The sequence below is a fragment of the Salvia splendens genome, chromosome 9 (genome assembly GCF_004379255.2).
Source record: "Salvia splendens isolate huo1 chromosome 9, SspV2, whole genome shotgun sequence".
Taxonomy (NCBI): domain Eukaryota; kingdom Viridiplantae; phylum Streptophyta; class Magnoliopsida; order Lamiales; family Lamiaceae; genus Salvia; species Salvia splendens.
The window spans coordinates 17,660,411-17,683,185 of record NC_056040.1 but is presented as its reverse complement, the minus strand read 5'-3'; the positions used below and the strand labels follow the sequence as shown (position 1 = coordinate 17,683,185).

General features: G+C 39.5%; 3 protein-coding genes across 5 annotated transcripts; all 3 read left to right on the top strand.

The window, feature by feature from the left end:
* The first annotated feature begins 8,297 nt into the window (after window positions 1-8,297).
* LOC121747169 (ras-related protein RABA4d-like) lies at window positions 8,298-9,850 on the top strand. The gene is made up of 2 exons (XM_042141165.1): window positions 8,298-8,829; window positions 9,272-9,850. Exons 1-2 carry the CDS (start codon window positions 8,600-8,602, stop codon window positions 9,699-9,701), a joined length of 660 nt encoding a protein of 219 aa, XP_041997099.1. The 5' UTR covers window positions 8,298-8,599; the 3' UTR covers window positions 9,702-9,850.
* Window positions 9,851-11,210: 1,360 nt separating this feature from the next.
* On the top strand, window positions 11,211-12,915 carry LOC121747521 (protein POLYCHOME-like). Of its 3 annotated transcripts, none has more exons than XM_042141573.1 (3): window positions 11,211-11,406; window positions 11,798-12,199; window positions 12,342-12,915. In XM_042141573.1, the coding sequence occupies exons 2-3, from the start codon at window positions 11,810-11,812 to the stop codon at window positions 12,606-12,608; spliced, it is 657 nt and encodes a 218-aa protein (XP_041997507.1). In that variant the 5' UTR covers window positions 11,211-11,406; window positions 11,798-11,809; the 3' UTR covers window positions 12,609-12,915. The 3 variants fall into 3 exon arrangements, with proteins under 3 accessions (XP_041997507.1, XP_041997505.1, XP_041997506.1); XM_042141571.1 differs by having other exon boundaries at window positions 11,652-12,199; XM_042141572.1 differs by lacking the exon at window positions 11,211-11,406 and having other exon boundaries at window positions 11,455-12,199.
* Window positions 12,916-16,239: 3,324 nt separating this feature from the next.
* Window positions 16,240-19,464, top strand: LOC121748539 (protein ABHD18-like). Its single transcript, XM_042142964.1, has 6 exons — window positions 16,240-16,411; window positions 16,488-17,057; window positions 18,177-18,261; window positions 18,342-18,511; window positions 18,644-18,918; window positions 19,110-19,464. The coding sequence occupies exons 2-6, from the start codon at window positions 16,682-16,684 to the stop codon at window positions 19,284-19,286; spliced, it is 1,083 nt and encodes a 360-aa protein (XP_041998898.1). The 5' UTR covers window positions 16,240-16,411; window positions 16,488-16,681; the 3' UTR covers window positions 19,287-19,464.
* Window positions 19,465-22,775: the final 3,311 nt, after the last annotated feature.

Genomic DNA, 22,775 nt, shown 5'->3' with positions numbered 1-22,775 from the left:
CAGGAATCATCCAGTCTAGTAATAGCCCTTTCTCAAGCCCTGTTCTATTGGTGAGAAAAAAAGACGGATCTTGGCGTTTTTGTGTTGATTATCGGGAATTGAACAAAAAGACGGTACCCGACAAGTATCCGATTCCAGTCATCCAAGAGCTACTAGATGAGTTGCATGGCGCACGCTGGTTCAGCAAGCTGGATTTGAAGGCGGGCTATCATCAAATACGTGTGGCCAAAGAAGATGTTCATAAGACCGCATTTAGAACGCATTCCGACCATTATGAGTTTTTGGTAATGCCGTTCGGCCTCACAAATGCACAGGCAACATTCCAAAGCTTGATGAATGACATATTTCGGCCTCATTTACGTAAGTTCGTCTTGGTATTTTTTGACGATATTTTGGTGGTGCTTCGTGGGATGATCATTTACTACATCTTCGTCAAGTTTTGCAAATTCTACAAAATCATGCACTTGTGATTAATCCTAACAAGTGCGCCCTGGGACGTGATAGTGTAGAATACTTGGGTCATATTGTTTCAGAGCAGGGAGTTCAGATGGATCCCGCCAAGGTATCAGCGGTTCTCAAATGGCCAACTCCAACAACTCTTCGAGGCGTGCGGGGGTTTCTCGGTTTAACCGGGTACTATCGACGGTTCATAAGGGGGTACGGGCAAATTGCAGCCCCATTAACCTCCTTACTTAAGAAGGAGAATGCTAAGAAGTGGAATTGCCCCGAAGCTGCGGCTGCTTTTCAAGCATTGAAGGTAGAGATGCCCACGGTTCGAAAACCGGCGGTTCCGGTTCGGAACCGCCGGTTCCGGTTTTGGCGGAAGCGGAACCGGAACCGGACCGTGAGGCTATTTCACGGTTCCGGTTCCGGTTCGAAAACCGGGCGGTTCCGGTTCCGGTTCGGAACCGCCGGTTTTCCGGCGGTTTTGGCGGTTCCGGTTTTTGAACCGGCGGTTTCGCCGGTTCAATTATTTTTTTTTTTTTTTTTTTTTAAATTTGAAATTTGGCTTTATACAACAAATCGGAACAAGACAATGCATAATTCAAGCACAAATAAGACGAATAAGGAGAAAATGAAATAAATTTTATTGATTTTGAGTTGTAACGGACAACGATACATTACAATTTACAATACATAAGTATACAATACAACAACATACAACAATGTAATATAATTTACAAGTGTCGTCGGGCGTCGGCTCGTCGCCTCGTCGGACTCGGAAGGTAAATTTAAAAAAAAATGAAATGGGGGGGAAAAAGGAAAAATTGAAAAGGGCTTGAGATCAACTTAAACTTTCAAAGTTAAACTTTTCAAATTTAAGTTGAGTTGCCTACGTATCCACAATTTTATTGAGGAATCAAAGCCCACGTAGTTCTCTTACCTTGGGATCAACCCTTTTTTCTTGCAAAATGTTGCCCATTTTCTAAGCAAACACATATCAACACGCTATATACACATTGCTACATTTCTAATAGGGGCAATTTGATCTTCCAAAGCAATCAATGCATCTCGAACACACATAGTCAGAATATTATTCAAGCATCTAGCATGGAAAAAATTAGTACTAATAGATAGTTTGTTCTGATTTTTTCCATGCTAGATGCTTGAATAATGTTCTGACTATGTGTGTTCGAGATGCATTGATTGCTTTGGAAGATCAAATTGCCCCTATTAGAAATGCAGCAATGTGTATATAGCGTGCTGATATGTGTTTGCTTAGAAAATGGGCAACATTTTGCAAGAAAAAAAGGTTGATTCCAAGGTAAGATTTCATAGATCATTCAGGATGCGGCTAAGTTGTACTTGAAGATCATTAAAATATATTCCGCATTTGATATTTATCAAATGGGGAATATATTTTAATGATCTTCAAGTACAACATAGCCGCATCCTGAATGATCTATGAAATAGGGGGAAAAAAAAAATTGAAAAGGGCTTGAGCTCAACTTAAACTTTCGAAGTTAAACTTTTCAAATTTAAGTTGAGGTGCCTACGTATCCACAATTTTATTGAGGAATCAAAGCCCACGTAGTTCTCTTACCTTGCTTACCTTTTTGGTCGGCAGTGCTCGCCGTTCACCGCCCCCGTCGACTCATTGCTAATGTTGAGTGCTATCGCTTCTGACCTCGTCATCGCCATCGGAAGAAAATTCTTCACCATCACTCTCTACACGGAAGTCGAAATCCGGCTCTTGTGCTCTCATGTCCGCCTTTGCCCAATCGTCAAGTAACATAGTGGCTTCCATGTTCTTGGCGGAGAGATTGCTCCTTTTGTCGTCTAGGACACAACCGCCGACACTAAAAGCTTGTTCAACGGCGACGGTGGAAGCGGGAACGGCGAATATCTCCTTAGCCATGATGGAGAGTATCGGAAACTCTTTGTCATGTGTTCCCCACCAATTAAGGACGTCAATTTGTTGAGTAGGAGGACCTGCATCTTGAAAAATAGAGCGCGATTCCAAATATATATCTAATTCACTAGTCGCTCTAGTCCTATTGGTTGTAGTACCGTATAGATCTTGCAATTGTGATACTACGTCGGGATCGATCATGACATTGGAAAAATCCCCTCCACCAAAATCAAATGTAGAAGGACTAGGAGGAGCACGTACCTGGTGAGCGGTGTTATACCGCATTTCATATTCCGCGTAGAGAGAACGAAGTGCACTATCTAACCTATGTTTGATTTCATCAACATCCGGAATACTTAGTTCGAAGCATTCTCCTCTTGTCAAGCCCATTTCGCGGAGTTGAGAAAAATCCAAAGCGTGCAAACAACCATAGTACATGTCTAAAATTTTATAAACACCATGCAACTTCCACTTTGGATCCAAGCATTTTGCAATCAAAAACACATTTGGAATACGTGAAAAATATTTTAACCATTTTTCAACCATGTAAAACAAAATAGCCTTCAACTCAACGAATTGAGTATTTTTCACACAAGTTTTAAAACCAATTGCCACATACATGCAATGCTCCAAAACGCGCACAGAAGTAGGATAATAAACACCGGATAACTCAACAGTGGCATTTTTGAAAGCGCGGAATAATCGAAATAAATCCATGCTGTGGTCCCAACAAGCGGGTATCAAAATCAAATCAGAAGGAACATGAGGACAACTTCTAAAAAAATCACATAAATACTCAATGTGGTTCAAAGTCGACTCCAACATATCATATGTCGAGTTCCACCGAGTTGAAACATCCAAACGAAAGTTGGTGTACCTGCATTGCTTACCATGACAATATCTCTTCCAAGCTCTACCAATAGGAGCTTTGTTATGAATCAACTTCACAGCAGTTCTAATAGGATCAACATACTTTTGCCACAAATCGATGGCATCTTGAACACACAAATTCAAAATATGGGCAATACATCGCACATGGAAATATTTACCATCAATAACAGGAGAACATGCACTGATTAAATCATCTATGCTAGCAGTGTTAGCGCTAGCATTGTCAAAACCAATAGAAAAAATTTTATTGATCAATTGAAATTCATTCAAAACTTGAATGATCAATTGAGCAATTGCTTGTGCAGTGTGTGGTGCGGGAAATTCCCGAAATGCAATCAAACGTTTGTTTAAAGTCCAACTGTGATCAACGAAATGCACCGTGATGCCCATATACGAATTTTTACAAAAACAATCAGTCCACACATCAGAACAAATAGAAACTTTATGCCCTAAGTTAATAATAAACGTACCTAATTGCGCCTTCTTTTCCATGCATTGTCGAACAACGGCTCGCGTCATTGAAGTTCGACTCAATTTTCTTGCAGCGGCATTATATACTTGCCGCATACTCGACTCAAAAGCATCGTTATCAAAAGCATTGAATGGAAAATGTTTCATAACGGCAAATCTAGACATCACATTAAGAGCATTTTTGTGATCATATTTCAAAAGAGTATTGCTACACATACCTGATGTTTGGGATGAACCCGTCGTCCCACTTCCGACTCCATGTTGAAAGTTGAGTTGAGTTTGGGTTGGAGCGATACCAAACTCGACCGGATGCGCTTTCTCCAGGTGACGGGTAAATGTACCGTACCCTCCACCCTTTCGGAATGTGTATACGTTTTCGCAATAGTTGCAATACACATTATAAGTGTTTGGATCGTTACTATCTTGTACCCTCTTGAAATGTTTCACGAAGATGTTTGAGGTTAAAGACCTTTCAGCTGGTCTAGGAGGTTGAGGAGGTTGTCCACGTCCACGACCACCACGACCACGCCGACTCCTTGGTGGTGGTGGGGGTGGCATTTCTTGAACCTCTTCTACCTCCTCCCCCTCCTCCTCGTCGTCATCATCATCATCATCATCGTCTTCATCAACATTCACGGGGGTTGGACTTTGTTGGGAATAGGCACCGCGACCGGGAGCACCACTACCGGTACCAACATAAGCATCGCCTTGGTATTGAGAGCGAGAGAGAGCAATAGCATGTGCCACATCTTGCTCTTCTCGAGCCTACAAAATAATATTTGTATTGTAAATACAAAATAAAATTATGAACAATAATGAAATGTAATTCAAAATTAATGAAATTAGTAGATAATAAATATTAACCTGCCACTCATCCATGTTCATTTGAGAAATTTCATCAATAACGGATCTCCGAGATGGCCTCTTGGCCTTTCCCTTTCCCTTATCAACACGACCTTCTCGGGATGAAGACATATTGGAATGGTATGTAGAAATGTAGAAATATGGAATAATATATTTTTTTTTGTTTTAGTAATTGAGAAAGAAAGACAACTTATAGAACTACGGGAACAAGTATAACTGTATAAGTGTATAACAATGCGTAATAAGAGTAGCAATTGCGTAATTAAATGGAAGCACAATAGCACAAATGAGAAATTGGAGACAAAGAGAGAGAATTGAGAGATTGAAGAGAGAAACTCTTATTAACACAAGAGTGGGGTGAATGTAAATGAGGATAGAGGGGGGTATTTATAGAAAAAAATGAGGGGGAAAATGGAAGAATTCGAATTTGAAATTTAAAAAAAAAAAAAAAATTTGAATTTTCACAAAACCGGCGGTTTTGGCGGAAAACCGCCGGAACCGGCGGAACCGCCGGTTTCCGGGCCAAAACCGCCGGTTTCCGAAATAAAACCGCCGGTTCGGTCAACGAACCGTCTGCAAAAGCTGCTCCATTGTCGCCTCGTGCTCCGCGCCGCCTCGAAAGTCACTAAACCGGCGGTTAACCGCCGGTTTTTCCGGTTAACCGCCGAAAAACCGGCGGTTTCGACCGTTTTTGAAGATCACCACCGGCCCTCATCCCCCTGCCTCGATTTCAGCGCCGGAACCGGCGGTTCCACGGTTAACCGCCGGTTCCGAACCGTCCCGAACCGCCGGTTCGGTGACGGTTCCGGTTCGAAATATCTTGAACCTGAACCGGACCGCGAACCGAATTGCGCCGGTTCCGGTTCGGGAATATTGCACCGGTTCCGGTTCCGGTTCCGGAACCGCCGGTTCCGGTTCGGCGGTTAACCGCCGGAACCGGAACCGGTGGGCATGTCTAATTGAAGGAGGCACTCACGTTAGCACCAGTACTCCGTATGCCGGATTTTTCTCAACAATTCGTGGTGGAGTGTGATGCTTCAGGACGTGGTTTGGGAGCAGTTCTTATGCAGGGAAGGCAACCCATTGCTTACTTTAGTAAGCATATTTCTGCAACATCGCTATCCAAGTCCGTGTATGAAAAGGAGATGATGGCATTAGTCCTTGCAATTCAACATTGGAGACCATATTTGCTTGGACGAAGGTTTGTCGTACATTCTGATCAAAGAAGTTTGCGTCATTTGCTTACTCAACCTCTTACAACGCCGGCGCAACAAAATTGGGCTGCCAAGCTTCTTGGGTATGATTTTGTTATCACTTATAAGGAAGGTACCAAGAACCGATCTGCTGATGCGCTTTCACGGCGTGGCGAAGAGCTGGAACTCGCCGCCGTATCATGTCTGCAGTGGCTTGATTGGAAAGCAGTTCAAGAGGATGTTTCTCTCGATGAAAGATTGAGTTCGATAAAAAATGCCCTTGAAAAGGGGCAACCAGCAGCTAAACATTTCACTCTTGTGCAGGGAATATTATTTCATAAAGGGAGATTAGTAGTGTCGGAGAGATCGACATGGATACCAAAGCTCCTGGCGGAGTTTCATGTCACACCAACTGGGGGACATGCTGGCGCTTACCGAACGTATCATCGCTTGGCTGCCAATGTTTATTGGGTAGGTATGATGCAACATGTAACCCGTTTTGTAGCAGCATGCGAGGTTTGCCAGCGCAACAAGTATGAGGCTAAGTCCCCAGCCGGGCTGTTGTCACCATTGCCAATCCCTACTCGTGTTTGGGAAGACATTAGTATGGATTTTATAACGGGATTGCCTAGAGCAGGTGGCGTGGATTGCATTTTGGTAGTGGTGGACAGGTTTTCCAAATATGGCCATTTTCTTGCCCTCAAGCATCCCTTCACGGCACAGATAGTTGCAGATATTTTTATGCGTGAAGTAGTGAAGTTACACGGCCTTCCTAGCTCCATTGTGTCCGACCGAGACCCTATCTTCCTTAGCTCTTTTTGGAGTGAGTTATTTCGAATGGCAGGCACCACGTTGAAGATGAGTTCGGCATATTTCCCAGAGACTGATGGCCAAACATAAGTGTTAAATCGATGTTTGGAAACATATTTGAGGTGTTTTTCATATCGAACATTTCAGTGGGGGCACCGGTGAGGAGCTATTGCGAAGGTGAAGCATCTCCAAACATTGTGAGTGATGAGCAGTTGAATTTGTTGGGGGTGTAAGCTTGCACAATGCATTGCATGCTGATAATCACTCTCTCTATGCTTCATTTCAAATCGTGAAGATTGATTTTGATTATGAGAATTCTTGGACTAGATTGTCATGTTTTACAATCTGTATTTTACATATAATCTAGCAAGATCTAATTTTGCTTCTTGAAATATGGAATAAGTTGAGAGTTCATTGTAGAATTATGTGCGTAATGCGTGAATTAGAGGCGTCTCCAAGTCCTCGTGTCGATACACGAATTCGGGTTGAGGTCCGATTGGGCCGTGTTTATAGTTCGAACATGAGTATATGTGGATAATGTATTTTGCTAGATGTAGCATTGTATGTTGTAAACAATAAATTTCTGGGCTATTATGATCCTAAAATTTTCAAAAATACCCTTGTAATATTACATTTTTTTATGAGTTTTTTTTAAGGAATTGTAAACAATGTTATAGGATTAACTAGGGGTGAGCAAAAAAATCGGAAACCGAATATCCGAACCGAACCAAACCGAAATTTTGAAATTCGGTTCGGTTATTTCGGTTTTTCGGTTCGGTTTTGAAAATACAAAAATTTCGGTTTTTCGGTTCGGTTCGGTTCGGTTCGGGCGAAGAAAAAAACCGAATAACCGAATTTATTTAATTATTTATTTTATTATATATATGTTACTATTATTTAATTATAACTAAAGTAAAAGCCCTAATTGGAAACTCATGTTTCTGAAAAAAATCGAATAACCGAATTTATTTAATTATTTATTTTATTATATATATGTTACTATTATTTAATTGAAATTATTGAAGACATTTTGGTTGATGTTTTTTATTGTGGAATGTTGATTGCATATTTGTATTTGTTGGTTGATGCCTTTGATGGATTAGGGATATTATCATTTTTATCATGTTATGTTTTGTAGATTGAAAATTTTTAAGTTTCTGTACTGTTTTCTTTCTCTCCAGATTTTCGATTTTTTAATTCGGTTTTCGGTTTAAGGTTTTTCAATTTTTCAGTTTTTTATATAATTTCGGTTTTTCGGTTTAGTTCGGGTTTTTAAGTTCGGTTTTCGGTTTTTCGATTTTCGGTTTCGATTCGATTTTAGTTTTAGGCGAAATTCGGTTTTTCGGGTTCGGTTCGGTTAGGGCGAAAAACTGAACCGAAACCCGAATGCACACCCCTAGGATTAACCAAAAGCTAGATATGTTTTTTTCTTGTATATCTCTTCTTGTTTTTCACTGATGAATAATATTACAAAAAAAGTGAAAAATCATTATTTCAATATTCAAAAGTCTAATTCCTAAGATGTTACTCCGTCTCTTCGAAAACATGCCTACAAATATATTCAATGATTTCAGCTAAAAAATGATCACATATAAAATGTCAAAAATATCCATTTAATACAGAGGGCAAACTAGTAATCTCCGCAAAAAACCGTTTATTGGGCCCCGCAGTTGCCGTTGGTTCATTTCCTGGCATTTCCTGCTCAGCTAGCTCACAAAAAATTCCCATTTTCCCACACAAAAAATGCGATTCATCGATTGAAATCTTTCACGAACCCTAATCCCAAATATTTGATCAACTCCTTTTCGCTCAAAACTCACTCCAGCTGGCCGGAGAATGATTTAATTTTTGTGGTTCCGGATAAAAACGATTGAATTTTCTGTCTTATGATGATCCGTTGGAAGGGGAGATTATTGTTGATTTTCGTTGATTGTAGTCGAATTTTGAAGTTTACACGGTGAAAAAATCTTGATGTTTGGATGATCTAATCGGAGGAAAGGATCGCGAGGGTGTGGCAATGTCAAATTTGTATGGAGGGGATTTTAATCAGAAGATTGATTATGTGTTCAAGGTCGTGTTGATTGGGGATTCCGCGGTAGGAAAATCGCAGTTGTTGTCTAGGTTTGCCAGGAATGAATTCAGCTCGGAATCGAAGGCCACAATTGGGGTTGAATTCCAGACAAAGACGCTCCTCATCGATCAAAAAACTGTCAAGTCACAGATTTGGGATACCGCAGGTCAAGAGAGGTTAATTCTTGGCCTAATTTCCAATTAATATTGAAGTAGATCTTGATTTTATATTGTTTTCCCACTGTTATTAGTTGTTTTATGTAATAACTGACTTTTAGCTGATTTTTGAATGAGGATTTTGGATATGCTAACTGTTAATGGAGAGAGAGATAGACTTATTTGTGTGTGATTTTGTGATAGATTGGGTTTCTAGGTTTTATTATGCAATGTGTGAAAGTTGAATTTTGCAATTGAAGGATTTAGTGTTCTCCTCTTTACTTGGACTGTAGTAGTAATTTTATTGGATGCATGAGTGCTAAATTCTTGATCTGCATATACACATAGAAGCTGAACAAAAAAGCAGAACCATTTAAATAAGCAAATCCATCTCACTAGTTCATCTATGCTACTTGATATGATACTGTTGGACCTTAATTAGTCTCTGCAACGATGGTCCTAGGTATCGAGCAGTGACAAGTGCTTATTACAGAGGTGCGGTTGGTGCAATGCTGGTTTACGACATAGCAAAACGCCAATCCTTTGATCACATGGCCAGATGGCTGGAGGAGCTAAGAGGGCACGCTGACAAGAACATCGTGATAATGCTGATCGGGAACAAGTCCGATTTAGCGACTCTCCGAGCAGTCCCCACAGAGGACGCTCAAGAGTTTGCTGAGAGGGAGAATCTGTACTTCATGGAGACGTCAGCTCTTGAAGCAACGAATGTGGAGGGTGCATTCATGACCATTCTCACGGAGATATACCGGATCGTGAGCAAGAAGGCTCTGGCTGCGAATGGTGAGTATTCAAAGTCTTCGTCTTTGAAGGGCACTGCCATCATTGTTAATGATCAAGGAGATAACAAATCTAAGTCTGGTTGCTGCACATGACCTGAGTGCTTTTTTCTTGATACATTACTGTGTACACACCTTTTTTGGTTTAGATTAGAACTGGTGTTGCATAACTGAGCAAAATTTGATGTAGCTTTCAAGAAAAGCAGCAAAGTACTTTGCTTTTGCATTTTGATGTACATGTAGAATTGTGGCATTTTCCAAGTTAAAGAAGCTTGCAGTTTTCTTCTCTTTGCCCTAACACATGATAAGAAAGGAGGAGGAGAGAGACCATACATTCATTCCATGATTAAAAATCTAACCGATCATTTTTACATAAGCTAGTAGCATTCAAAGGAGAACATAGTACAAAATGATAAAGAAGTGATGGAATTTGAAGAACAATAATATCTTGAATAGAGATGCCAATTCGTTACAACAGTAGTATGTATTGGTTGTTAAATACTTGGAGAGAGATATGAAAGAAAAATTTTGTAGTGTAAAATTTAAATTAAATTATGCAAGGCCATTTTTCTGGTAAACTATGAAGAAGAAAAATATTAGAAATGTTCCTATCCAAATGGAAGGCATTTGAAAGTTTCTATGACTTTTTAGACACTATCAACATTATTAAACATTGAAATACGTAACTAATATGCTAACAAAGTTTTAATTATGGACATACTTTATTTACTTGTTTAGACATTTTGTGAAATAAAAGAATAATTTTTAGCATACTAATTATGGCCATACTTTATTTACTTTATTTTTCATTTCATGTAAAATGGAACTTTTCTTGCATTTAATTAATTTTATAATTAATTAGTATGACAAAAGAATTTAAATTATGGCTAAAAAAAACTGAGGAAATTTCTATATTTTAGGTGTTTCTATATTATGTATCACTATATCAAAATATTATTAGTTGGATACACCAATTCATATTAATTAGCTAGGTTGAGATTAGGAAATTTTTCTCAATAATGAATGAAGGAAATATTAATACAACTTTGTCTATGGGGTATACTGTATAGTTCATGCATTTGGTATTGATGGTTTAAGTGTATTGTCTTTAGTTCCGAACAATCTTTTTAATACCACGATAATTTGAGTCTTTAGTTTATGTTATTGATGGTTTAAAACATTTTTATTAGTACTACAATAATATCAGGTACTTGATTGATATTTATCCATGGAGTAGTAAACATTGCATGGGAGTTTACTGAAATTTACCAGTCCAGTCGACTATATTTATTTGTTTTTGTAGTTACTCCTATATTACAATTTTGCCAAAAATCGATTCAAACTAGACAATTTTGGCATGTCTTAACCTTTTAATCTAACACATTTGCATTATTCTAGTACCAATATACCATTATAATTGTGTCACGCGTAACACAATTAGTGTAGATTAATTTAGTAATAAATCCTATAGTTTTTTTCAATTAAATTATCTCTATAATAAATTTGATGGGTAAAATGGTAATTAAATAAAATTTGAACGGAAAAATCTGACCATCATCACCGCGCCTTCCATTTCTGCTTAAACTCAATTGTATAAATCGCGGCTTCACTTACATTTCTGAAAATCGCCATTTCACCTTCTTTCTCTGTAGCTCCTTCTTCTATCTGAATTCACTGATTCACAAATCCCCACACTTATAAGAGGGGATAAATTGTCCACTTAGTCACTCACTACTGATCTGAAATCACCTCGATTTCACCATAAGGAAGTAATCGGATCAATCACAGAGGGTTTTCGAAGGTACTGAGTTTCTATTTTTTTTCTATTTTTTTAGGGTTTTTACGAGTTCAATTTCATGCTGAGAAATCAGTATTCCAAGGTGTAGCTTGGTGAAGATATGATGAAATCAATCTCTGTTTTGTGTATCTAGTAGCACAGATGACTAGATTCATACTTCATAGTGATAATATTTACCTCATTGTAATTGGGGAATCGTTTGAGTTTTACTGAGAAGTTTGCTTTAATCGTCATTGCTTATGATGCAGGTTTGATTTAAAACTGTGGGTGGATGTACTTAGATTTCTGAATTTGATATGAGTATATGTATTAAAAGGGTGAATTTCCATTTTTATGACTCAATTTATCGTGATATGCTTGCATCTAACTATACCTAATCGACATTATGCTGAAGATATTTGACAAAATGCCTGAATCAAGAAATCGGCTATCGACCCGAGACAGCATCATAGCATCTTACAGCCAAAGGCGAGTTTCAAGAACTGGTGATAGGAGTTCGATATCTCTTGTTCTTGAAGATGATATTGAGGAAGGGCTGAATGCAAGGACTCCATTCCGGTGGAGAGATACAACGTTGGTCGGTAATCCTGGATCAACTGGAGGTCCTCTTGGGACCCCGGGAATTAGGCCTCAAAGCCGTGGAGGTAGTTTTGGGACTCCGAAAATCAGGCTGGAAGGGAAGGAGAACTTGTCACCTGTGGTGGGGAGTGGCCGTGGCAGCCGAGGCACAGGCGGAAGTCCATTGCCTGCTTGGTATCCCAGAAGGCCTCTCAATGACATCACTGCTGTAGTGAGGGTAAAATGCTCAATTCTCTTGGAAATCAATTTCCATTTTGCACTCTTTTTGATGTTGATTGAATTGCTTCTGGTTTGATTGTAAATGTGGTTTCAAATTCTGGATTACATGTGACTTAAGTTCTCTTTCTCTCTCTATCTAGGCAATAGAAAGAAGAAATGATCGAGAAAGAGATGGTGAAGGCCCACAAGCTCATGATCAAGCAAGCATAGGCAAAGTTCCCAAGATATTGCTCGATATCACACATCAAAAGGGGGCAGGCGCAGCTTGTATGACGGAGCAGAAGAAGCTCTTGAACAGCATTGACACAGTCGAGAAGGCGGTGATGGAGGAGCTTCGGAAGATGAAGTCCTCTGCCAAGAGAGGTGAGAGGAAGAAAAGGGTGCAGACTTTGCGGTCCATGCGCTGATGAGAGAAAGCTCGTTGTAGACTCGATTAAAGCTCATTAGGACTGGACTCTCAACCAAGGTTGAGACTAAAGGATTTTGAGATGGGGGGCATGGCTGATCATCAACAGATGATCCAACTCGAGAGTTTTCTTTTAGGGGGCCATTTCTTGATGGCAAGATACAAGTATTGTTGATTTGTTTGTAGCTTTTCTCATCTACACATCACATTTCATATTCAATTCTTGATTGGAAGTGTAGTCAGGATACAGTTTGGGAGAAACATAGACATATTCATTGGATATGAATTTTATTCTTGAAAGAAATGCAAATAAGTAAGCTATCTTCAATTTTAAGGACGTGTTCACCCTATTAGATTTCCAATTCTAAAATCTTCAAGAATTGATGCACTATATCCCATACATATAATTCTCGGCCACTTTGTTCATTTCACATGTTTTGAACTAAAATATGGGGAAGATAGTAGCCCAAATTCAAAGTTTTGACCTAATCAGAAAAGAAAATAACAAAATTAACCCCCAAAAGAGTGAGAGACAAGGCAATGGGGTGGAAAGTTGGGGCAAATATAGAAAATCAACTTCAATTATTGGTAGAGAAACCAATGCAGAAACAAATCTTACCAACAATCTAAGATTTGAGCTCTCCCCCAATTCAGATGAATAGTGAGGACCACTCATTTTATCTAAGAGCATCCGCAATGCACGCGGATGTCCCGGCGGACACCAAAAAACACCTCCTGCCACGTTATAAGGATATCCCACTACATTGCCACATCATAAGGACATCCCACTGCACAATGGCGGACATCCCCAAGGACATCCCGACGGACATCCACAATAAAAAATTCACAAATTCATAAATATGCAATTTACGGAATTAAAATTTTGACACGATTACGGGGAAAATGCAACGATTTTATTTAAATAGTAAAAAACATACATAATTATTTTTTTAAAAAAATTACATAGTTAAAAAAAATAAAAATACAACCCCAAAGCTTCGACAAATGCTGCCCCTGTCTCACTCCTCATCGTCCCAGTGGCCATTCCCGGCATCACTCCCAGACAGGGGTGGCATCCCCAAATCGCGCCTTATATCGTCGATGACATCCTTCAGCATCAACTTGTATAAGGGGTCAGTCGCTGCCTGCCACTTTTCCATGGTGTCTAGCAGGCTCTGCTGCTGCTGCATGCAGGCGAAATGGGTGAGCTCGGGATTGAGCTGGGAAGGAGCTGCCGATTGGACCTCGTGGGACCCACTGGCGCTTCCCCTAGCCATCCGCATCGCGGTCTTTTGCTCAACCGGGCGACGGCGGCGGGAAGACGATTGAGGGGTCGGGATCTCTGCCTCGACGTCGGGGAGGTCGTGGGAACTGGCACTACTGCTGTACTCGCCGGAGGCGTTGATCTTCGTCCGCTTCGGCTAGCCAGCTTCAACACCCGCACAAAACTTGGCGGAATTCTGCACCACAAGATAGACCTCCCAATAATCGCCGAACTTCTTCTCCTTGTCAGGGTACTGCTGCATGGACAGAGTCTTCACATCCTCCATGGACATGCTGCTGGTTGCCGTGCGGAGGTTGTTTTGGTTGATGCCGGCAAATCGGCTGAGCTGCCTCCTTAGCCGCTCCCACTGTTTCCGGCATTGCTCTCCATCGTGAGGCTTCCCACCTGGCGGTTTGAATTTGAGGTAGCTTTAGCTAATGCGCCACCACATTCTGTCGATATGCTGGTTAGCCCCGATGTAGGGATCCTCGACTATACTGACCCAGGCCTGAGCCAGCGCGACGCACTCCGCCACGCTCCAGATGGTCCTTTTTCCCTCGCCGGCCTCCTCCTCCCCCCCGGCCCCTGCCCCACTCTCGTCCCCCGCACGCGAGGATGAGGTAGTGCTCCTGGCCTTGCCCTTCTTCGACCTCCCTACCGCTGGTGGTATCTCAGTGGGAGACTCCCTGACCGGAGATAGCCCCAACTCCTTAAAAGAGAAAGTCGCAATGCCGGTGAACTGAGTCTCCATAGGAGTACTCTGGGAATCGCTAGACAATAAATCCATGTAGGGGCGATAGACATTGTCCCGAGGTGATTAGGGGACCCCCAACCTGCTACCCCCTGCAGCGGCAGACATGCCCTACATCATACCGAGCATCATCATCCCGCTCATCCCGGGCATCATTCCCCCCATCCCCGCTGCCATTCCGAGCATCATTCCCCCCATCATCCCGAGCGCCATCCCCGTCATCCCTCCACTCACCTCGGGCATCTGGGGCACCATCCCACCCATCGAAGGGTACATATTGTAGTACTCGGGCATCATCCCCGCCATTTGGGGCATCATCAGCGCCATTCCGGGCATCATCCCGGACATCCCTGCAGTTCCGCCGGTGTTTCCCCAACCTCCAACGGGACCGCGCGGACATCCGGCATGCCGGTCCGACGGGAAGCCCGCCATTGCGGATGCTCTAAGGCTTACATGAATTAAAAGTTGAAAGGTAAACACCCATAAATCTCAAAAATGGACCAAGAATTGTCCAATTCTAGCAGAGTGGGCGTGTTCACTTTAGAAGAATTCTAATTCTAACATTTCCAAGAATTGAAATCTTTCAAGAACTGCGGGAAAATTAGACACATATATAATTCAAGGCTCCATTGTTCAGTATACAAGATTTGGTTTCAAATATGACCTAAATAGTAACTCAAATGCTGACTTTGACCGAATTGAATTATGGATTAACAAATTTAACCCCAAATAGTGAGTGAGAGAGAAGGTAATGAGGTGGAAAGGTGGGACATATGTGTAAAATCAAGTTCATTTCTTGGTGGAGAGCCCAATGCACAAACAAATCTTATCTATTGTCCAAAATTTCAATTCTTGTCCATTTCTTTAAATAGGGCGGGCCTTTATCCAATTCTAAGGCTTCCTCCAACTAATTAGTGGAAGGTGAACGATTATAATTCTCCTAATTAGGAGAAGAATTGCCAAATTCTTGAAAAGTGAACACGCTTTAGTCTAATTATTGCCCTTTAGTCTAATTATTGCTTCTTTTTTTTATACTTGGTGATTTAAATTGCAAAAGGTTGACAACCGTTCAAGAGTCTGAGTTTCAATTGATTATCAACCGTGTTAATCTTGCATGTAAAGAAGTAGATGTTGTACTTATAAATTTACAACAATTATTGGTGAGATTCATTGATTAGGATTCTTTTTTGCTAGTACTTAATTTTTCTTCTTCTTTTGACTCGAAGAAGGGGATTAGTACATTTTTAAATTCCTAATTTATCGCAATATATTTTGTTATCATGATTATCAATCTAACGACTGAGTTGATTTGTTGAATTGCATGGAAATGGTGGGCGTAATAAAATATTTTATGAACAGTTATCTAAAAAGGATAAACAAAATTAATGAGTTGAAAAGATTATGATAGAATCATCATAGATTCTCATAATAAAAATTTTTAAAAATAAAACAATGACAAATTTGATATTATTGGAAAATATGTATCAATATCATTAGCCCAAAATAAAATAGAAATACCATAATTAAATATTTACTCCATGATTTGACTCGAATTAGGCGTGCAATTGACACCTTAAACAGTGTCGTTTTGCTGGCAAAATTATTCAACCAAAATTAGATAATTTTTTTAATGGATTTAGTGAGGTGGCGCCGCCGGCGGACCCTTATCTAAATCCGCGGTGTCACAACACCACCTTCTCCGCCCCTGGTTTTCCCTCTCCTCCTCTCTCTCTCTCTCACACACATATACACACGCTTCCCTTTCTTCGCCTAATCTGGTGGTCTTAGGGTAAGTTACTTGGCATTTCGAATCAAAAAGTAATCTTTTCCCCTTTCAAAATCATCTCTCTCTCATCTTGTTGCAGCTTCAAGCAATACTATTGGAAATTGGTGGAAAAATCTGAATTGCAATTTGTTGTGATTCGTTCTGGTACCAATTAGATTGCTTTGATGAGGGATTCTCTCTTACAGCCCAAAATTGATGGAAAAATCTAGTCTTTCTTAATTTTTTTTCTTGATTCTTGTGGTGTGTTTCCCCCCAAATTCATCCAAAAAAGAGATGGTGGCTGTAAACATGGGCACCCTTTACTATGTGCTGGATCATGTGTATGGTGCATTGCTGCACAGAACAAGGATTAGCCCTCCATTTTTCTCGAGGGGTTGGGGCGGCACGAAGCTTGAGCTTCTTGAGAAGATGATAAATCAGTTGTTTCCTGAAATAGAAGGTCAGAATTGGCCTCCTGCTTTGGTGCAGCCGGTTTGGAAAACGGTTTGGGAATCGAAGACTGCTTGTTTGAGAGAAGGGGTGTTTCAGACCCCTTGTGATGAGGTGCTTCTCAATGCATTGCCACCTGAGAGCCACACTGCAAGAGTTGCCTTTCTCTCTCCCAAATCTTGCCAGCCGCAGAGGATGGCATGTGTTGTTCATCTTGCTGGTATTTCATTTGTTTGCATTCTGCTTTCTTTGATATTGCGGTGTCATGTGGAAAGCTATTGGATTTGGGTACTGGTTGTGTTGTTTGAGGATTGTGTAGTCCTGCTCTCTCTCTCTCTCTCTCTGTGTGCGTGTGTGCGTGTCTGTGTTTGAGTATTGATGATTGCCTATACCAAGAATCTAGTGTCTGTGTGTTTTGAGTATCGATTATTGTCTTGATCAACAATCTAGTTTGTATGAGTCTGTGTTTGAGTATTTGGTGATTGTCTTTACCAAGAACGTAGTGTATGTGTATGTTTGTAATTATATAATGATTGTGTGTTTGAGACTTAGTATTGGTGATTGTATTTCCAAGAACCTAGTGGAAACCTCTGAATTGAATGATGGTGCTGTATTTAGAATTATGCCGTAGTTGATTGAGGGGCTGTTTACTTTTGAGAATTAGCCTAGATGGATCATAATACGATAGGTATAATCTGTTGTTTACTAAGATGGATGGGAGCTTTGGGATTTACTAAGGTATTTGATCATTTGAGCTAATTTTGCTTATTGAATTTGGAATTGGTTGTGTAGTTGTTTGTGTTTAAGATGTAGTGGAAGCCTCTGAATTGAATGATGGATCTGAATTTAGAATGATGTCATAGTTGATTAAGTGAATGATGCTATTGAGGGATTGATGATGAAGATATTGATATGATTTGAGAAGGGAACAAAGTGTTCCGAGCCTTTATTTTTGTGATGTTGTTTTGCATTCAAACTGTCATGAAGATCTGAAAACTGTACATGACACACGAGAAGGTTATAGAGGAAGAGTTTCTTTTCTTTTCTCCTGGTCTATTTCCAGTGAAACTAACATGTAAGAAATTGATGCGTGGAACTTCTCTCTTGTCGTTCTGATAAAAGAATAAGGAGGCATTTGCTTTGAGGTGATAGGATGGATAGATAAATTACTCCAAGTTAATCTACCATTTACTCGAGCGTATTGATGCATTTTTGTACTTGTACGAGTCATATTTTACCAATCTATCTAATCACTCGAAGTAAACACTTTCCTAAGATTATATGGATTATATATATTAGACAAATGACGACAGTGTGTGGCATCTGTCATTTGTTTCAGGCACAGGAGACCATTCATTCGAGCGTAGGTTACGCCTTGGTGGGCCTCTGCTGAAGGAAAACATAGCAACCATGGTGCTTGAGAGGTGAACTCAAACTGTCCTTTTACCTAAATCCATAGATTTTCATCAGCTTATGGACTTTTACCGATGCGACGCTTTTGCAGCCCTTTCTATGGAAGAAGACGTCCTTTACAGCAACATGGTGCAAAGCTGTTGTGCGTCAGTGATTTGCTTCTATTAGGAAGAGCTACCATTGAAGAGGCTCGTAGCCTTTTGCATTGGTTAGACTACGAAGCTGGCTTTGGGAAAATGGGTGTTTGTGGGCTTAGCATGGGTAAGACACGTGTGTCGTTTGCTTTAGCTCTTGACAGAATTAAAAAAAGGATTTATTGATTGATTTACTTTATTGGTGGTGAATTTTGCTCTTGTATCTCCGTGCCGTTGAATAGTTTCTGCGTGAATGTAGGCGGAGTGCATGCTGCCATGGTTGGATCCTTGCATCCAACGCCTATTGCTACATTCCCGTTTCTTTCTCCACATTCTGCTGTTGTGGCATTCTGTGAAGGGGTTCTCAAGCACGCGACTGCTTGGGAGGCTCTTAGAGAAGATATTGCCATGCAGAAAGTCACGTTGACGATTGAGGAAGTGAGGGAACGGATGCGGGACGTGCTGTCTCTAACTGATGTCACGCGGTTTCCTATCCCCAAAAACCCCAACGCTGTTATATACGTCGCTGCTACTGTAAGCAACCTTTATATGAATTTCAAATTTCTTAAAATAACAAGTATGAATTATTTTCAGCCCTTAGATCGTGAAGGTGAATGTCAACTATTTTTGCAATTTGTACGAAAATTACACATTTCCTCGAATTCATAATTTTTCACAGCGAATTCATTATATTTCATTGAGAATTCATCATGTGTTATTGGCAGGACGACGGTTATATCCCGAGGCACTCTGTATTGGAGCTTCAGAAGGAGTGGCTGGGATCAGAAGTAAGGTGGGTTTCAGGGGGCCACGTCTCGTCTTTCCTGCTTCACAATGGGGAATTCCGTAGAGCTATTGTGGACGGACTTAATAGACTGCAGTGGAAGGAACCTCCTTCATGATACCGTGACAAGTATTGTTGTAAGTCTTAATTCTTCGACTCTAACTCACGATATTTGTAATTGAACTCGAGGGTTGCTTTCTCTTCTCGGTCTCTAATTTGTATTGTAAAAGGGAAATACCTTGCTGATGAACTGAATATAATTGTTAAATTGTTAAAAAATGTGTTCATTTGGGTAATAGTAGTAAATCAGTGGATATGTGTGTATATTGGCCATGTGATAGAGTGGTTGATGACTGAAATGGTCTTTGTTGAGAGACGGGCACCATTGTTAGCTCGAGGTGAGTAGCTCACGAGCAGCCTGTTTGAATCGATCTTCGTCTTGTTGTGCTGGTTTCGAGTTCCATTTTACCCTACTGTAAACTGGTTTTCTATAGCCTGAAACTTGTGCCCCATCTTTAGTCATATGGGATGTATCTTGCAATAAATCTCATGTCTGTGTTTGAGTATTTCTATACCACAAAAACTCGAGTAAATATGGTTTATCCTCATTATTTTTTAAAATCGAAGTCTCAATTTAAAGGTAATTACAAATGTGATATTTTGGAAATGTAATGGAGTCTCACAAAAGATCAAAAGGTCTAAAACTCAAAGATCGTTTTGATCTAAAACTCAAAGAGCCTAATAATTGATGTTACAAAAATGAGAAATCCAATGGGCCGTACTATTTAAGACCCAATATGTCATTTAACGATATATTTAAACAATAACATCATTATTGACATGGGTTTGTGGCCCAATCAAACTTGTCTTGTCCACCAAATATTTAGTTCTCGTTTTGAGCGAGAGAGAGATACACACACAGAGAGTAGAAGGGGTTGTAGCAAATAAAATGGAAACAAATATTAGTTGAGTGATATATAATAGTCATCCCCAATTTTTTAGAATTTTATAAAGGGTCCGTTCGGTACACGTAATCGGAACTAAAATTCTATAATTCAATTCCAAATCCAGTGTTCGTTTAACAAAGGAGTTGAATTATAATTCAAAGTGTGTGTAAAGCTGCAGTGTGTGTTTTAGTGTGTGTGTACGTGTGTGCGTGTAGTAATGTTGACTATAAGAAAATTTAATGTTAGATGATATATTTATAACAAGTTAAATTTGGAAGATAAAAGAGAAAAAAACATTTATGTGTATAAAGTATGTTTACATAGTTATGTCAACCAGTTGGTAGTGGGCCAACCAGTTGCCGATGGCGACACACATCTCGTTCTCCGGCCAATACTCGTTGATCGCACCCCTTAGCTCCACCGTCAGACGATGGTGCACCTCTAGCCATTGCGCGTACTCCATATCGAATTGTGCCGTGCTTAGAAAATACGCGGAATCAATGCATTAATTCATTATTAATGTAACACCCTCGAGATTTACACCCAGCGCGACTTTTCTCACGCAACCGCAATTCACCAACCATGCACATGGGTGAGATAAATTTTCTCATACTTACTTTTTTTAATTAAGAAAAAATTGTACCCAATAAAATTCCTTAGTAGAAAAAAAATGTACATTTGGAAAAATTTTTAGTTATGGGATTGGAATTTAAGAGAAAATTAGTTAAATCAGTGGAGAATTAAATATGACTACTTGTGCTCTAGCATTTTAAATTTCCAACTCTAACTGATTCGGCTTTATTTTACAGGACTCCAGCTTTTGAACATAAACATGCACTAATAATTAACAAAGATCAAACAAATTATATATTTTCTCATAGATTAGTTAATTAATAAAAAATGAAACTAATTTATTGCTTTTTTTTCGTCTAAATTAAAAATATGCATTTTTTTCCTAAGCCTGCTTTTTCTTGCTGCTTCTCTACTGTGAGCAAGCCTCCTCAATGTATGTTTTAGTGTGTATGCATGAAGTGTGAAGTGTGTGCGCGCAAGCGTGTGCTCGTGCACATGCGTGTGCTCGTGTGCGTGTGAATAGTAATATTGACTATAAGATAAAAGTGAAAAGGCATTTATGTGCATAAAGTATTTATATATTACATAGTTACCCCTTGATTAATACTATATACATGAAATGTTGTTATTGATTGGTTTTAATGTTTAGAGGCAATGAATAGGAATGTGTTTTTGTGTACGAGTATTTTTCTTTTGGATACTAAATTACTTAATCCGTCTCATAAAATTAGCACAACTTAAAATTAAAACGGTTTTAAGTTGCAATTAGTAAAGTAAGAAAAACAAAGATAAAATGTAACAAAAATAATATTAGTAGATTGTTGAATCCACATTATTAATACTACTAGTATTTAGTTGTTCAAATGTTTTTTTTATTAGAACTAGTATAATTTTAAGGCATGAACTAAAATGACAAAACTAGTTAATTTTTATAGGACGGAATGAAGTAATATTTTGAAAGGGGTAATGGATTTATTTTATTTTATTTGTTGTCATCCTTTTATTAAGAATTCTACTAAGATTCCTGACTAGAAATAAAAAGGAGAATTGTTTGACTCGTCCAACTTACGCTAAAATTTAAACTCCGATAACGTGTGTATATCATGCAAAACGCAATTAATAATAAATGCATTTTACCATAAATAGATAAAGGTAAGCATTTCGCAGGTGTCTAATAAGATTCGATATGGGATAAAGATAACAAATTAACAATTGCTTGTGTGTCAAAGCCTTGGAGAGCAGAGACTTTGTTAATGGTAACAACCATTTGCGCCATGTAAGTGTTTACAAGTGGTGGCATAGTGAGAGTGTCACCGACGATGGTTTGGGTCAGAGATTGATTCAACGTCTCGAACCCATCAGTGATCGCCTCTTCTGCTTCGTCGGTCGACCACTGCAGCCCACAAAGCCCCGCCCGTTGCTGCTCCGTTAAGCCCTCCTCCAAAGTCAACTTGCTCATAGACCTCGTCCTCGGCCAGTGTAGGTCTTTGATCGGGCTTGGCGCATGATGCGTGACGGTTTGATTCTCATCATTCACCTTTTCTCACATTACTTTATTCTCTCTACTTTTCCTTTTCTCCTATTTTATTATATACTTTGTTTAATACACTATACATCTCTTTTTTAATCTCCGTGACGAAGAAAAATGACTCTACTACCGCGGAATGGGGAGCATTATGTATAAATTCAGTATCATCTTAATTTTATACTTTATAGATTTTATAATAAAACTAAAATTTTAAAATTTTTGAATAATTGAAAAAAGAATTCACACTACACACAGTGCACACGCTACACACAACATTGCACATGCACACACACTGCACATACTATGCACAATTCTATTCCTTTTATATTTCTTGCACATACCAAGCACAAGAATAAAATGGAATTGTCATTCCATTAAAATCTCCATTTAATTCACTCCTTATTCCATTCCATCATACCAAAAAACACCTAAAAGATTTTGTAATCATACAAAATGCAGTCACAATCAACTGATCAAGTGTGATAGCAGCAACATATGTTTAACAAAATTTAACTTTCCTAGAAGTAAACATAGAGTTGTAAGACTACATTTCATAAGA

What these genes read in the sequence shown, in the direction of transcription:
- LOC121747169 (XM_042141165.1), top strand. Translation starts at nt 8,600, where the DNA reads ATGTCAAATTTGTATGGAGGGGATTTTAATCAGAAGATTGATTATGTG. An exon ending in GATACCGCAGGTCAAGAGAG is followed by an intron (nt 8,830 to 9,271) that starts GTTAATTCTTGG and finishes CGATGGTCCTAG; the next exon opens with GTATCGAGCAGTGACAAGTG.
- LOC121747521 (XM_042141571.1), top strand. Translation starts at nt 11,789, where the DNA reads ATGCTGAAGATATTTGACAAAATGCCTGAATCAAGAAATCGGCTATCG. An exon ending in ACATCACTGCTGTAGTGAGG is followed by an intron (nt 12,200 to 12,341) that starts GTAAAATGCTCA and finishes CTCTCTATCTAG; the next exon opens with GCAATAGAAAGAAGAAATGA.
- LOC121748539 (XM_042142964.1), top strand. Translation starts at nt 16,682, where the DNA reads ATGGTGGCTGTAAACATGGGCACCCTTTACTATGTGCTGGATCATGTG. An exon ending in ATGTGTTGTTCATCTTGCTG is followed by an intron (nt 17,058 to 18,176) that starts GTATTTCATTTG and finishes CATTTGTTTCAG; the next exon opens with GCACAGGAGACCATTCATTC. An exon ending in TTATATACGTCGCTGCTACT is followed by an intron (nt 18,919 to 19,109) that starts GTAAGCAACCTT and finishes TGTTATTGGCAG; the next exon opens with GACGACGGTTATATCCCGAG.